Source organism: Myodes glareolus, chromosome 24 (assembly GCF_982192425.1).
Source record: "Myodes glareolus chromosome 24, mMyoGla1.1, whole genome shotgun sequence".
NCBI classification, from domain to species: domain Eukaryota; kingdom Metazoa; phylum Chordata; class Mammalia; order Rodentia; family Cricetidae; genus Myodes; species Myodes glareolus.
Genome location: NC_142049.1, coordinates 12,944,217 through 12,961,638, shown reverse-complemented (window position 1 = coordinate 12,961,638; position 17,422 = coordinate 12,944,217). Strand labels below are relative to the sequence as shown.

At 48.6% G+C, this 17,422-nt stretch overlaps 1 protein-coding gene across 1 annotated transcript in view; it reads right to left on the bottom strand.

The window, feature by feature from the left end:
* The window catches only part of Abhd17c (abhydrolase domain containing 17C, depalmitoylase), a 39,099-nt gene extending 22,596 nt beyond the window's left edge, over positions 1 to 16,503 (bottom strand). The window contains exon 1 of the mRNA XM_048435259.3: positions 15,702 to 16,503. Within this exon, the coding sequence (XP_048291216.2) occupies positions 15,702 to 16,264 (563 nt within the window). The 5' untranslated portion in view covers positions 16,265 to 16,503. The remainder of the gene's footprint in view (positions 1 to 15,701) is intronic.
* Positions 16,504 to 17,422: the final 919 nt, after the last annotated feature.

Below are 17,422 nucleotides of genomic sequence, written 5' to 3'. Positions count from 1 at the left end.
TGGAGTACTTTGAAGACTGCAACCCCTTTAGAATCACCGTGTTGATCTCTTTCAAATCTCTGAGAACTATCTATACTGTGAACTGACTCATTCATTTCTCTTCCTTAAAAAAAAAAAATCTTACCAAACTTTGGAAACAACTTTTTTTTGGGGAGTGGGACGGGGGGGGGGGGGTGTGTGGAAACATGGTTTCTCTATGTAACGGCTCTGGCTGTCATAGTACTCACTCTGTAGACCAGGCTGACCTCAAACTCAGAGATCCTGTTGTCTCTGACTCTGCCTCTGCCTCCAGATTGCTGGGATTAAAAGGCATGTCACACCACCACCAGCACCGTCACCACTGCCAGCAGAGCAGCAACTACCTTAAAAAATCCCACTTCACAGAAGAACCCGAAGCACACAAGATTCAAAAACCACTCAGGAACTCAAGGACTTCAGAGTCAGGGGAAGAATACTGTCTGTTACAGGATTTGAGTTCCTGAAGGGTAGTGGGAGTCTTTATGAAGGGGTTCAAAGTCATCTTTTCAGAACCAAAATAAACAATGTGTGTGTGCGCAACAAAAGCCCCTACCTGGTATTTAGTCCTGCACCCAACACAGATATGCCAGGGCATCAGTTATCCAAAGACTGAAATTTCTACACATTCTATTGTCCTGCTCAGATTTCACAATTCAGGAAAAGAAATCCAAGAATGCATGAACCAACTGCACTGTCATCCGAACTTTTAATGAGAGGAGATGGGAGCCTGTGCATGACTTTAATTAGGCTACACGACCAATGCTCACCAGAGGCAAAACAACAAGAAACTGTGGTGGTGCATGCCTTTAATCCCAGCACTTGGAAGGCAGGGGCAGACAGATCTGTGAGTTCAAGGTCAGTCTAGTCTACAGAGCAAGTTCCAGGACAGTCAAAGATACACAGAGAAACCTTGTCTGGAAAAACAAAACAAAGCAAAAGAAAGAAAAGAATGAGACAGTGAAAATTATAATTGGCACACAGAACTCTAAATTCTGATCTTGCCTTTCTGCACTCAGGCTTGACTGTCCCCCCCATCCCCCACACCCCACCAGCTCTGAGAACACAGAACATAGGCCCCCAGGTCAGCCCCAGCATACCTGGGGTCAAACTCTGCTTTGCTGTTTAATGTGTGACCCAAGGCAAATCATTCCGTTTTCCCCAGTCTTTAGTTTCTGTACCTGTGAAATGGATCAACCACACAGTCCCTGCTTCATAGATGGGGTGTGCTAAAAATATCTAATAAGTAAAACAAATGTTTTCACACCAATGCTGCCTCAGCAGAATGGGTACAAAACCCTTATTACAACAAATAGAGGCACCAAGGCCCCAAGACAGGACCTGCCAGCTGTGTTTTAGTGGTCTCCCAGAAGCCACTGCTCCCGTAGGGTTCTGACCAATTCTCTGTGGCTGATCCATCACTGATCTTTCATGACTGATGTCAGAAGAGTCAGTCAATGACCTAGAGCCTTCCTTCTAACTGTCTAGTATGCATCTATTGGCAAGCCCCTTTAGTTCATCACACACTGAGTCCATCCTCCAGCTGTCATCCAGCACTGTATCTACTGTATGGTGACCAGATAATGAGATCCTGCCAGGCACCAGTCAGCAAGGCTGCATTTCAATGCTTTTACATTCTTCCTTTGAAAAAGAACAGCCTACACAAGTACTAATAACAGCGTGGTGGAGTGTGAGTGGGGATGGATGCTGTATGGCAGGACGTTAATAACTGCTCAAAGATGAACACTAATATCATGGGGTTTAGTCCCATAGTTCCTTACTTTGCTTATAACTGAGATTTTCCAAATAAAGTGGCTTTCCATAAACAACACAGTACAGGGAAAAGGAGTAAGAGACCTCACAGACCAGAGAGGATGAAGTGATAGTCGAGTAGTTAGTGAGACCACATCCTCGTCACTGTCAGCTGACAGTGTGTGATAGCCACGTGTGATAGCCACAGCCATCCTCACACGTAGTATAAAACACCAGGCTGTATACACACACACACACACACACACACACACACACACACACACACACACACACACTGAGGATGGTGGTTTAATGCAGATATGGGGGTGTTGATTTTCCTAAGAAAGCAAGCTTCATTTTTCATCAGGTCTGGTTTGAGAAACTGGAGGACAGGATATCAAGAAGGCCTTAATTTTCCCAGGTCCTTATACCTAAATCCTTGTACTTTTTCTGGGCTGAGGTACATTTCCATACTCAACCCTAAAGAAGGACTTCACAGAAAAAAGCTAAGACTGCACCAGTTAGGTGACTGATGCCTTTGTGGCCAGAATTAAGTAGATCAAGACCTACGATCTTGAATCAGAAAAGGAAAAGGGCCCCAAACAAACCCAGTGCTTCAGATTGTGTAGACCATCCACTAACACTGCCAGAGCAGGTAAGACCAGCTCTGCAGGAAGAATGCACTGGACACCTACTAAGTCTAAGAACAATTGGTTATGACTGTGTCTTTCCTCGAGGTTACATTCCCAGGAGGACGCAGACAGACAAGCTACTCAGAGGACTAGGGAAGGACAAAACCCAGCAGAGGCAAAATCAGAGTGGAGACAGGGAAGTCTGCTGTGCTGGCAAGGGTGACATGGGACCAGGAGCCAGAGGATTCTAGACAGCACATGACAGCCAGAGATGAGAGGAGCCAAGATTTTGGAGTGTGTGGGGGTCCTCTTTCAGAAATATACAGGCAACAGTCTTTCACTTTTTTACAAAAAAAAAAAAAAAAAGCTAAGATGGGAAAGACAACTTCAACTCCTAAGAGATTTGGATTCCAATTGTTTGGGGTGTTAATTAACTTTGCAGTTCTTCGGGAAATGTAAAGCTGGGGAATAACTGAAAAATAAGAATAGGATTGAGAAAAGCTTGCAAAAGCCCCAAGAAACACTTGTCCGCCTTTCAGTTCAGAGGGGAAAGAGGAAGAGATAGACAGGCATCCAGCACGGTGGAAATTAAAATAGTTATCCTTCACCATCCTTAATCCTGGGAACGTAATTATGGGTCTGTGGCACTTCACACAACAATAAGATCAAGGGCACACAGGTCAGCAGGAGGGCTTTTCAGAACTGATCCAGCAGAAGCCAGGAAGCAAGCAGTCCTGGAGACTGCTGTCAGAACTGCAGTGTACAGCACAGGTGAGCACAGAAAAGAACCTTCCATGGGCTTTGGAGCTCTCCAGACAGACAAGCTAGGTAGGCAGAACAGACACAATCTGACCTCAACAAGTTCTCTCCCAAAGAAAAAGAGGCCAGCCATGAGAGATCCGCCCTTCAGCATCAGTCTCTTCTAGGCCTGCAGGAACAACCACAGAGACACTCGAAGGAAAAAATGGACCAAACAGAGCTCTTGCAGAGTTACCCTGGCAAGGATGGTGACAAAAGCAGGCTAAGCCCAGCAAAAACGGCATCTCTTTGTTTTAACTTTTAAAATTTACATTCATCCATTTACCCGCTCTGTGTGTGTGTGTGGGGGGGGTGCCTCTTGTAGAAATTCTCTCCCTGCACTGTGTAGATTCCAGGGCTCAAAACTTAAGTTGTCAGGCATGTACTTTCACCTACTAAGCTACCTTGCTGGCTCAAAAGTAACAACTCTTCCACGAGTTGTCTTAGGTAGAATTTCTATAGCTGCAACAAAACACCACAGGAAGTCGAGGAGGAAAGGGCTTATTTGGTTTACACTTCCATTCGGCTGTTCACCATCAAAAGAAGTCAAGACAAGGTAGGAACCTGGAGACAGCAGCTGATACAGAGGTCATGGAGGGTGCTGCTTACTGGCTTGTCCTCATGGCTTGCTTAGCCTGCTTTCTTTCCTTGCCAGTCCAGAGATGGCACTACCCACAGTGGGCTGGACCCTCCCTCATCAATCACTAATTAAGAAAATGTCCTGCAGCTGGATAGGTTTTTCAGTTGAGGTTCTCTCCTTTCAAATGACTCTAGGTTGTGTCATGCTGACTTAAGACTAGCCAGTACAGGTGGTTGTTTTCTTTTCCTGTTTGTTTTCATTTCAATAGGTGCCTTTCTCAATTCTCAAACTTAGCTCTAACCCAGCCCTCCGACTCCTGAACTGCACACGTGTGCTCTACTGCTTCTCCATTTTCACTCCAAGGTGATGGGCACCTCGAACTCAGAAGCCTAACACACACTCTCTGGGTGCGCTACCACCCTACCCCTAGCCATCCAGCTCCACAGAAACAAGGGCAGTTTGCCTAACACTCAAGCCTCATTCTAGCACCTATGTGTATATTTATTCATCTCTTTATTTGAGACACGATGTAGCCTAGGCTGGCTTTGGACTTAGGATTCTCCTGCCTCAGCTTCCACGTGCCAGGATGCCGGTAAGAACTGTGATTACAGGAGTGTATCCCACCTGGCTCCTGCTGCCATTTCTGACATTTCCATTCCCCATCCTGCATCAGCAAATGTTGTTGGCTTTACCTTTAAAATACACCTAAACTTTGAGCACACTACCTCATCACCTCTCACCTGAAACATTCCAAATTCTCATTAATTTTTCTATTAGTAGTGCAGCAGCCCCCTTCCTGCCCCCACCCCAGAACCTTATCAAGAGCACATCAATGAGGGGCTAAGACCTAAGTCAAACTACATCACATCTCTTCCCAAAGTCCTTCCACAACCTCCATGTCCTGCAGTGGTCCTCATCTACTGAACTCCTCCTTGGCACCCTCGACTTTCCCCTCCCCAGTCTCTGACTTCCTTGATGCTCTGCATCTGCCAGGCACACTCACTCCAACCCCGGGACCTCTCAGCCCTCTCCTACACACAACTCTCTCCCACTACTTCAGGACACACGTCACTCTGGAGATGAAGCCAACCCTAGCCACTCCTCTTACTGCAACCACAGAGCCCACTCCAGACTTCACAGCAGAATGCCTAGCTGTTTATTCTGCAACACTTTTTGCGCTATACCACATGATCATCATCATCATGAGCAGTGTTTGTCACCAGCACTTGTGAACAGAAACACCCCCAGGCCAGGGTGTGTTTTGTTTGGGGGCACTCAATACATCTGTCAGTAAGCAGACCCCACAGGATGTGAGGTGAGCCACAAAGGAGTGGGTATTCGTGAATTCAAAATCCTTCCAGCAGTTCAGCCCAGGTGGCTACAAGAGGCAAGATGTGACCCCAGGAATGAGTTGTGCAATGGTGCCAGTCAGAGAGGATAAACTGAGAAAAGGGATCACGAAGCAGGCTCCTGAACAGTGCCTGGATACCATACAATACTGAAACTGTACAGGCTGACATAGGTGGGTGACAAAATGTAATCACCAACGCCTAAAGACCAAAGTCACAAAGAGCTTTAAAACCAGAAAAACTACACATTTACTGTATGACAGCTGAGTATGGTGGCTTACACTCAAGAGGCTGAGGAATGCCATGTGTTCCAAGCCAGTCTGGGCTAGAGAGATGTTAAAACAACAAAACAGTATATATTTACTTCAAAACAGAATTTCAAAAGTCTGTTACACTACAGCGATATGCTTCCCAAACTTCACTCCAGGAGAACTGCGGCAAATGTCAGAGAAAGGATAACAGCTAAAAACCAGTCACCCCACAGGCTTCTCCACTGCCTACTTCCCAAGCTGACAAGTCCCCATGTCCTAAGATTTAGATCACACACCCTCACACCAGCCTTGGAATCACCAACTCATTTGCTTAACTACTCAACACATGGCTGGCAGACGGTTCGCTGCAGCTGCGGGAGAAGCACTAGTAGGCCAAGAGAACCGCGCAGTCACACCTGGCCCAGGACTGGACCGAGACCTCCAGAGAACAGACAGGGACCAGGGCTGTGAGGGGAAAGAGGTGGCAATGAGGAAAAGACTGACTGCTCAGGTATGTGATGGCGGAAGAAAGGCGCCAGAGAGCTCTCCAGCTGGAAGCCATGGTGGCGGAGGGCTCTGCTGACTCAGAACAAGGGTGAGCCGTGTTTACAGAGCACTGAGCCTAGGTACAACATGAAAAGACCAGTGGGTGTCACCTAAGAGGGCGAAGCCTCAGACTGCTGGATCCCATGATGATCTGCTCTAGGCACTAATGACAGCCCGAACTCTTACCCCTCTGTAAGTGTATTTTTAGCTCAGTATGTTCCTAATCTAGTGGAAAAACTAATTTTTTCCATTAACTACAAGATGGCATGTTCATTTCTTAACTTACTTCATCTAGCCTAATTATAATATAAAATGTGCACAGAAGCAAATTAGCATGCGAATAGTCTTTTTCTAACAGGTATATAAAGTTAAAATACAGGCTGAGAGATCCCACAGTACATAGAGGGTTTGCTGCTCAAGGTTTTACCACACATCAGGGTGGAAACAAGAACCCACTCCACAAAACCGCTCTCTGGCATCCACCCACGTGCAGTGGCACACATCCTAACAGACACACAATAGTGAGAAGACGGATCTTGTTCTGTACCATGGCCCTTTACAGCCAGCCAGCAAATACTGTTAGCACTGCACAGACTTTGGCTGCATCTAGGACAGTCACTAAAGACAATCGGGGCTGAGCTCCAGCCCTCACAGGACAGTGACAGCCAGCAATCACACTTCCCATCTGGATGCATTCTCTGATGGATAGATTCTGAATATAGGTCTGCTTTCCACTCTTCCCCCAAAGCAACTGCCCAGACTTCACTGTACGCATTTAAAATGTCAGGTGAAGCAGCACACAGGGGTTCTTTGTGTTCCTGTTCTTTTGAAGATGTGAGCAGTCCTGGGCTGAGAGGCGGTGGCTCTCCCAGCCACTCAGTGTGTAACTGATACTCGGCTAACTGTCGCCTGAGCCCTGGACATGAGCAAGCCAGACTTCCTGGAAACAGGTTTCCAGTTTCACCACGGTGCCACAGTCCTTTAGCTCACAGTGAATCAATATCATGGAACTTATCAATGAGCTCCGTTACACAGCCTTGAAAACACTCTCTGAATAGAGGTACAAGGCATTATGGGAACATTCATATTTTAGAAGGAAACATGATTAAGGTCCCTTGGACAACTTCACAAAATGGGCAAGTGACTGTGTATGGTTGTCCCCTTGGCAAAAAAAAAAAAAAAGCCAGGAGGTTCTGATGGCCAGAGGAGCCAAGGTTTCACCCCTGTCCTGACTTCCCCCAAAGCCTCTGGCTCCTGCTGCATCTGACAGGGCTCCCTTGTGGTTGCAGCAATACAAAGGACAGTCTGCAAAGTGACTGGAGGTACTGGGTCACAGGTAATGTTTCTGCTCCTGGAAAGAGCTCTCTGGGGGATAGAAACACCTGGTAAGAGTACAGTGCCACTGCGGACTGCTCTCCAAGGAACAAATCTTGATAACCTCCCTCTTCTCGGCTCTGCGCTCACACACCAGAGTGAGGCTCCACTTGGACATCTCCTTACAGACAAGGTGAGGGAACAGCACCCGGTGGGACTCCAGCATCACCTGATGCAGCAGCCCCAACACTTCTACCAACAATCCCCAGCAACAGCGTCTCATGCTTGTGTCTCACTGTGTGGAGGTGATGTACAGGATCTGGCATAGGATCTTATTTGATGTTTACTCTTTTGGGTTCAGTAGGCTTTCTGGGGGCCCACCACTTAGCTCCCAAATAAATCACACGTGAAGGTTTATTCTTAGTTATGAGTGCCCGACCTTAGCTTGGCTTGTTTCTTGCCAGCTTTTCTTAAATTATCCCATCTATCTTTGGTCTTGGGGCTTTTATCTTCCTCTATCCCTGTATACCTCTTCTTTCCTTTTTACTCCATGTCTGGCTGTGCAGCTGGGTGGCTGGCCCCTAAAGTCCTCCTCCTCTGTCATTCTCCGATCTTTTCTCCCAGAGTTCTCCTTTTATTTATCCTCTCTGCCTGCCAGCTCTGCCTAGCCTTTCTCCTGCCTTGCTATTGGCCACTCATGGCTGTTCAGCTCTGTATTAGACCATCAGGCAAAGAATCACAGCTTCACAGAGTTAAGCAAATGCAGCACAAACAAAAGCGACATCTTCATGCCTTTAAACAAATGTTCCACAGCATAAACAAAAGTTACACACCTTAAAATAATATTCCCCAATAGGTATTATCATTCACACAGCATTATCAGTTATGCTCCTCAGTGGGGGCTGGAGAAAGCCACATCTGAATGGCACCAAGCAACTTGTAAGTGGCACAGCCAAGACCTAAATCCAAGTCTGTTAGACTAAAGTCTGTTCCTTAACAACAACACACCTAAAGCTCAGGCTGGCGGAAATGCCTCTCCAGGCTGTCCCTGAAAACACCTAAAGCTCAGGCTGGCAGAACTGCTCTCCAGGCCGTCCCTGAAAACACCTAAAGCTCAGGCGGGCAGAAATGCCTCTCCAGGCTGTCCCTGAAAACACCTAAAGCTCAGGCGGGCAGAAATGCCTCTCCAGGCCGTCCCTGAAAACACCTAAAGCTCAGGCTGGCAGAAGTGCCTCTCCAGGCCGTCCCTGAAAACACCTAAAGCTCAGGCTGGCAGAAGTGCCTCTCCAGGCCGTCCCTGAAAACACCTTGCCTGTTTGGTTGTGACATAAGCTGGGAACAAGTTCCAGCTATAAATCTCCTAAATGAAGAAATAAGCCATCTCGTGCTGGGAACCTTTAACCCAAGCATCTAAAGCCCAGCTGCACTGTGCAGCTTCTGTCCTCCTCCTGCTTTCTTTGCCCTCAGACTGCTCAGGATGGCATCTACACAGCAGGCCTCCTCCAGAAACCCTCAGTGTCACTTGGGGTCTGTAGGGAAGTGCAGGACAACAAGAAGGCCCAAAGGGAAGAGCCTCATTTTCCTTGGCTGTTCACTACCATCACTCCCAGGCGTTCCTTGGATTGCCCACACACAAGGTCACTAAAGAACAGTGACATTAGGTTTAAGGAGTTAATTGTGCTCAGTTCTCCAAGGCCAAGATTCTGTGTCACGCACCCAGAATGAACAGAAAGCAGAGCCTACTAGGGTCAGAAGAGTAAATGTGGAGCACTGGATATGACAGGGCACACAGTGGCGCCAGGCATCTGCCACAGCTCTTCCCAAGACCAATGCTGAAACCTAATTCCCACTGTACCAGTGTTAAGAGGATGGACCTTCAAGAGGTGATGGACCAAGATGGCTCCACCCCCCTGAAAGGAAGAGCACCTTCTCTGAGAGTGGGCATATCCTAAAAGGACCCTACTTTGCTGACTAGGATAGAGAAAGTACAGGGAATAGAAGGTAAGGTGGGGGAGGGTTCAGAAACAGTCCTTATAGGAAAGGGCAAGCACAAGTTAGTGTGATGTAAATAAAGCCCTATCCACCCACCCAAATCTAGCCCATGAAAAGAAGCCTTCTGCCCCCTAAAGGTGACCAGCATTCAAGGAATCTTCTTGGAAGCCAAGGCAGGGCCCTCAGCACACCACACATGTGCCCTGATCTTAGACTCCCCAGGTTGCAGAATGAGAAGGAAGAAATTACTCTTCTTTTAAATTACCTGTTGCTGCTACAACAGCACAAAGGGACAAAGTGATAATGTCAGTGGTAGCGCTGAGTTAGAACTGACTGCCAAATCCAAAAAGTGTGACCTTTACCTACTGTCCTGTCTTTTCATCAAAATCAAGAAACCTGTTACTTAGAATACAGTACCCAAAAAAGCCATTTTTTTTTATACCTCCTATGTGTGTTTGGGTGGGGAGTGGACCAGACGTATAGCTTTAGTACGAAGCTAGCAGAAGCCAGCGCAGACGAGAAAAGTTGTGAGCAAGTGAATACCACAATCTCTAAAGCCAGACTTTTCGAGTCTCCCTTGAGATTATGACTGCGAAACAGAGGATTAAAGGTGGAGGGTGAAGAGAGGAGGCAGAGGGAAGGTAGCAAAAGAACCTTAATGCTAAGGTCTGGGTAGACTCTGGACAGCCAGGCATAAAGCGTTGTGGCAACCCTTCTTCCAGACTTTAAGACTGAGTGTTAGAGAATGAGTCCGAGAGTATCCAAACCAATGCTGAGAGGAGGCTCATTAACAAGTTACACATTACCAGAGAAAATGTTTCTCCTGCAACTGGATCACAGCAGAAGTACAAGGTCCACCAGACAGAACCACAGTCAGCAGGTTCCCTTAGGATGAGGCAAGAACTCAGACTGTGTTCCCTGCAGGGGCAAAGTAGTAAAAAAGGCAACCGTGGGGAGAAAGGGAGCGCCATAGGGAGAGCTCTATGCAGACAGGCAGACAGTTCCCAGCTCTCAAGATGCTTTGCCTGAACACATTTGCTCTGAAGAGGAGCCACCTTCTCCTAATGGGAGTCCCTCCTGCCCTGGAACTGTGAGCCAGCACTGACAGCCTGCTATGTCCACAAGCTCCACACCTGTAGATCCACCTTCAAAATATCAAAAAACACAAACTGCATGCTACTGAACAAGACCTTTGCCTGGTTATTATTCTGTAAACAGTACAATCCAACAACTATTTACAGAGCATTTACTTTGCATTAGATGTTATAAGCAATCTAGAGATAATTTAAAGGACGCATGTGGGTTCTATGCAAATTCTCTGCCATTTTTCTACTAAGAACTTGAGCTGTGGATTTTTGTATCCATGGGGTCCTGGAAACAACGGCGCATGGATACCAGGAGATAAGTACATTTCCTTTCCGCAACGCTTTCTCCTCCTATCAGACAGTGCTCAAAGCAGGTTCTGTGTTCGTACTACTGAGCAGAGTCGGGTGGAAACCCTAAGCTTTTTCCCTTACTGACTCACAGTGTTCCTTCTGAGAACAAAGAGGTTATACTACCAACTTCACCATGCTCAGAAAAGGCGAGCTGTGTTTCTCTTGAGGACAATTACACCCTGTAAGTGCCAATTTTAAATAGTATCCAAAACCAACAGAAGGTGCCTTTCAAGCCCCCACCGCCTGTGTTCCCACAGTTCTACTGTCTGTCACAGGATTTCCCAAATCACAGATCCTATGAATGGCAGACATTAAAGTTACCAAACAGCATGTGGATACATGTTTGGTTGCTTCTAAATTCAGTTGTCAGAGAAAGAAACAGACAGGCAATGGCTAATACATGATTTGCTGACGGAATGAACATTGGGTCTTTTTTTTTTTTAATTTGTCTTTTGAACCAAGGCGCAAAAGCTTTTTCATCTTCCCCTCTCTACACCTGCTTTCTCTGTTACCAAATGCCTTTCTCCTCCACTGTCCTTGCCACCTACGTCAAATAAAAGGCTCAGAAGTGACTTCTACGGATGACATCAGTAAATAACACTAACAAACCAAATCATGAGCCACTGTCTGGGTCTCTAGATCAGAACACTCAGCTAAAATACTCTGCCTACTTTGCCCCTCATTCTTGGGGGTTGCTTATATGGGTCCATTCCCACTCATTTGCAGTCAAACATCTACAGTGTCCAATTGCTCTTGCCAAGAGATGTCTCCTTAAAGGGCATTCAGAGAGCGTAGGTCCGCCTAGTCTCACCCTGCCCTGCACACATCAGCCACTTTCTTCCCCCAACTCAAGCAACACCACAGGCTCCAACAAGTCCCCAGGATTGACAGTGTCCTCTCTACAAATGCTTCAAAGCCTGCAGCTGCTCGCAATTCATGGCACACCTGTCCACCACAGGATGCAGAGCTGATGCATCGGTATCCTGGCGCTCTCCGTCAGACTCAAGTTAACGGTCGCAATACCAACCGTCTTCTTCCTCACTAGCTTACACTTTCTAGCAGCTTCAAGCCCTACCTCTCTCAAACACTCTTTTTCATAAAATGCTAAAATCCTTAAAACAAACCTTTCCCAAATAGCAAATCACCCTTTCTGCCTCTGTACCTTTTAGAAAAGGGATTTCCTGCCTTTATCCACACAGGTGGGATCTGCACACTGGGGAGAAATCCCACTTTCTATTAACATCACAATAATAACACACGGAGCCGCACAAACAGGTAATGGACGAAGACGGAAGACAAATGAAGAATGAGAACATTCTTTTCTTCAACACAGACACCACAACGTCCTAAGAACAGCTTGAACGTAGCTAAGACCATTAGCCAACACATCTGAACACCCATCCTCCCCTTTTTGGTGGATGGCTGTGCCCTCAGACACTAACCTCTGGAGGGAATATGAGATCCAACTCTGCGACTGGTGGTCATCTAGAGAGCACTCAATTCACTATATAAATGAAACGCCCTGAACAAATATTGAATCAGGGTCTATATTTTAAGGCCCAATGCTAGCTTCTGGGAACAGAGGAGAGACAGAGGCCCTTCCCTCAAGGAACTTTCGATTAAACACACAAGCACAAGCGAAGAACTGAGTGCCAGGTGCAAAAGCGTGTTAGTCAGTTCTGGTTGCTATGACAGGTACTGGGGTGGATTTACTTTAGCTCACGGTTTCAAAGCCTTCAGCCCATCCAGGCTCTGCTGGCTCTGTTGCTTTTAGGCCCAAGGAAAAATACTAAGAAAGAAAGGAATGAGAGAAGAGAGCTGTCCCCACCCACCCACCCACCACCCCCACTGCAGTCAGAAAACAGGGAGCAGAGACTAAGGAGCCACAATGGTGAAACAATTTCTCCTCCAATCAGGCCCGGCTTCTAGGTTCCCCACCTCTGAAAAGTCCATTAGACTAAGAACTATCAACAGGTCCATCTGTTGGCTAAGTTGGGCCTTTATAGTCCCATCACTTCTCCCAAGACTCTACTTCTGAACACCATATTGCGGACCAGACCTTCAACACACGAGCCACCAGATGGGGACACAAAGAATCTAATATCCAACTAGGATCCAACTAGGATCAATACTTGTCCTGCTCCCCCACCCGAGACAGGATTTCTCTGCGTAGCTTTGGAGCCTGTCCTGGAATTCACGTTGAAGACCAGACTGGCATTGAACTTGCAGAGATTCACCTGCCTCTGCCTCCTCCCGAGTGCTGGGATTAAAGGTGTGCACCACCACACCGGCAGATCAATACTCTTAACACGAAGGGTACTCAGGAAGGGCATGGTCCTGTGCCTGGAACTCTGGGGCTGCCTATAGCTCTGACTCAAACAAGTTATTTTTCAGGAAATAATCTACAGACAGAACAGACAACTGGAGAGGAAGTTAAGTATCTGTGACCTCTGATTAACCAGGAAGTCAGAAGAAGAAACGGAGAGGGTGGGTTTGGAAGAGGGGTTCTGAATCAACCCAGAAGAACTGGCACTGGTGGAAGGGAGATGGATGTCCTTGCACAGCAATGACCTCAACAGAGCTGGGAAGGCGCAGAAATGGACGAAAGGGTCACAGAGGGTAATCTAGGCTAAAGGAAGGGGGTCTTTAGACCTAGAGGAAGCCTGATCAGCCTCAGAATCAGGCAACACCTAGATCACAATAAGCCAGACTCACACATCTGAGAAATCCAATGACTACAAAGCCAGGGTGGAAGAGCTCTAAAGTATCAGTCAGGAGACTTGCTGGTTGGCTGTGAGATTATCCTTCTGTCAAGGTGGGGTGGGCGGATGGAAGCAGCACCCACACGGGTGCTGGGAAATACTCTCAACACTGTATGTCAAATAAAACAGAACACATTCTGCTATGCAAAGCACCCACTTGAGGGGGGGTTGCTTTGTGAAACATTTGGTTCAGATATGCAGCCACGAATGAACGTGTTTGCAGAAGCATGATCAAGATGTAGAACAAGCGTCCTACTGTAGGCAGTCTAAAGGCTGGGAAAGCACGGGACAAGAGGATTTGTGAGGTGTCTTCAGATTCTAAGACTCTGGGAACCAGGAGTGGGTGTTCCACCTGTAATACCTGCACTTGTGAAGTAGAGGCAGGAAGTGATGGCCAATCTCAGCTACATTGTGAGTTTGAAGTCAGTTTGATTCACAAGGCCCTGTCTCCAAAAAGTTTAAGAAACTGAAAATTAACAAAAAATTCACTTATTTTAGATATGAGTTCTAGTATAACATTAAATAACCCACAAGCAAAATTTAGAGCTATCACTAGGCAATTCAAAATTTTAATTTATCCCCAAATAATGCTTCTTATATTCAACAGACTGCAGAAGGTAACTACACCTCACCCACGTGGTAAGACAGACACATACACACACTCAGAGTGATGGAGCAACCCTATAAAAGGCTTTCATTTCCATAAAGACAGGCCCACATAGGAGGAATGTTCTGTAGGAATTTTTATAGAAATTTCAAACATCTAGTACCAAAATTTATTTTTAATACCTACACTACAGCAGATTCTAGTAGTTCAAGATTTGCAACATGTGCTTTTTAAAAATAACTTTAAAAAAAAAAACCAGTGTGTATATAGGAAAGGCGTGTGTGGGTACAATTACTGAGGTGACAGGACAGCCTGGGAGAGCCAGTTCTCTCCTTCCGCCTTTGAATTCCATGAAGAAACACAGGAGAGTAGGTTTGCCCTGCAAAGCATCCTCCACTCGCTGAGCCATCCGACTAGCCCACATACTTTTTCCCGGCTAGGTCTTATTGTAGTCCTGGCCAACCTAGAACTCACCACGTAGCTCAGGCTAGCCTCTGCCTCCTGAGTGCTGGGGCATATCACACACCACCACTCCCTGCTTGTGACGCATGCTTTTGAAAGCCTTTCTTGGAACAGGTGGCATGTAATGACTTGTGGATTCTTAGCCAGTCCATGAGGACATCTGCGGCCTCATCCACCTACATCGTTTTCCAAAAGCTATGCTCCAGTTGAGGGTTATCTCCAAAATCCAGAAGAATTTGAGCAAGTAGCACAGACTGAATACTAAGTACTTCTGTTATACAAGCCATCTCCCCACAAGCACAGGGGAAAATTTATGAACATGTGTGCAACTAAAATCATTACTATTGGCCATTCACTTGAGCCCAGCAAGCAAATAAGACTTTTCATGAGAACTACTCAAAGGTCTCTTACAACAACAGTGCCTAGCCCTAATTCTGGGGACTCTAAAGAAATCCAAGCTCATTACGGACAAGACCTCTGGTACGGCTGCCACCTGTGCTGTAGGGATTACGTGGGAAAGGTCAGAAGCACCCAACAGGATACAGCACTTGACTCTCCCACAAACCAAACGTTTGTCTAAGTTTAGAGTACAACTCAGGCGTTTTTCTTCCCCCCCCCCCACCTGTCCTGTCAGACTATGACAATTTATGCCTGGCATGTAAAAGACCCTCAAAAAACACTTTCCAGTTCTCTGAACGCTAACTCAAGGTCAACAGATTCCCTTAGGCCTCTGAGACATCCTGTGCCACTGGTGGGGCTTTGGGAAGGTGCCAACAAGGCGAACTTCCTGATCTCCTGGTGCCAGCTACTCTGCCTCACCAGAGGCAAAGTCCTCGCCACACCCGACCCTCCCGTGCCTTGATGGCTGTTCAGACGTCGCCCCAGGGATACTTTCTACTCGGAAAGTCTTTTAGAGGTCAACGTCTCGCCCCTGCTTTCACAGGCACTTGAAACCCCAAGGTCACTTCCACCAGACCTTCGGGGTCTGAAAGTAGTTCATCACACAACTCAATCCAAACCAAGTTGGTTTCGCCCGTACGTTAGCACCCCCACGGCGGCCACGTGCGTTTAACCGGAGCCACAAAGACTCCAGGCCGCGCGGGCCAGTTAAGTCTGAGCTCTCCAGCCCCGAGTGCTGGCCATCCCGAGCGAACGCAACGATCCGAAAGCACAAGCCCGCACCCCACCCGCGGCACGGGGCTCACCGGGTGCGCAGCGCCTGCCACGCGGCGTCGATGTCGGCATAGAGGTTCTTCTCGGAGGGCTTGCCGGAGCTCACGCCGTAGCCCGAGTAGTCGTAGGAGAAGATGTTGCAGTTGATGCGCGAGCCCAGGCCGATGTAGAAGCTACACATCTGGCCCAAGTCCACGGCGTTGCCGTGCGAGAAGAGCAACGTGTAGCGGCTGGAGGGCGCGCAGCGCACGAACATGCACCCCAGCCGGTTGTCGCGAGCCGTGCGGGAGAAGAAGACCTCGACGGCGTCCAGTTCGCGCTGAGAGTACTGCCAGTCGGCGCGCTCGCTCAGGTGCAGGCTGCACGCACCGGGGCCCGCGCCCTCCTCGGCCGGGGCGGGCTGAGCCGCCGGGGCGGGCGCGGGGGTCGCAGCCGGCGCGGGCGCGCGCTGCTCGGGCGCCAGCACCGTGTAGGTGGGTTCGGGCGGCAGGAAGGCCAGCTTGGCGGCGATGCGGCTCGGACAAGGCGGGCAGCAGAAGAGCCAGCACAGCTCGCCCAGCGAGAAGCCGTTCATCCTGGGGCCGGGCTCGGGCATCGGGGCGGCCTGGAGCCCGCCGCGGGCGGGAGGGAAGCGCAGAGAGCGCCGAGGGAGCGCGCGCCGGGAGCGGGAGGCCGGCCGAGGAGGCGGAGAGGCCAGGGGCGGGGCCAGGCAGGCGCTACGCGGCGAGCGGGGCGGGTCAGCAGCGGCCCCGCAGCCCCGGCGAGGCGCGGACGGCCGGGGCTTGCGCGAGGCACACAAAGCCGGCGGCGGCGGCGGCCATGGCCCGCTCGAGCGCGCCGCCCCGCCCCCGCACGCTGCCGCCACTTCCGGGTTACCGCGCGGCGCGCCCCCACAGCTGGGCGGGGCTACCCCTCCGAACGGACGACCTAGTCTGAAGCGAGACTCCCCCATCTGGGCGGAACTCCCGCCTCTGGGCGGGGATTAGCCCATCTGGGCGGGGCCACTCGTTGGAAGGAACCCGGGGTCTGGAGCGAGAATCCTGGATGGGGGCGGGGTTCCCGTGTCTTGGGCGGGGCTCATCTTGTCAGGGGCGGGGCTCTGGAGGTAAGGGGGCGGGGACGGTTGGGATTGTCTTGGAATGAAAGAAGGTAGGTGTGCAGGTACCTGCGGATTCGGTTCTCCAAAACCAACTTCTGCCCTGGCGGGGTTTATTGGGAATTTACGAAAAGAAAATTATTGGGAAAGAGACGTGAATGAATTAAAAATACCTTGCTCTCGTCTATTCATCACTACTTTTTTTTTTCCTCTTTTGGTTATTTGAGACAGTTTAGCCTAGGCTGGTTTAGAACTTACTCCTTGCCTCCGCCACCAAGTGCTGAGATTCCAGACTTTTTGAACAGCCTCTTCCGTACGAGTGCCAGTCCATCTCGTGCCTGTTCACGTGTTGCCGGTGGCTGTCGTGTGTGTAGCTGCGCCAGTCTTTCTGTGCCCACTATTACAGCATAGCCTGGTGGTTTTTTTTACAACAAATGATGTTAATGTGGTCCTTGCTCCCCACACACCTCACATCAGCCCCTGTGGTGCCAAGTGGATACTCTGTATCTATCTTTTATGATGTTAGTTTCTTTCATATTGTTTTGGCGCCAGTTTAAATCATGAAAGACAGCAACGGTTTTAATCCACTGTGCTCTTGGCAATCAGCTTCAGGTGATTTTCCAAATTTAACGCTCAGGACCTTTGAAGCCATGTGAA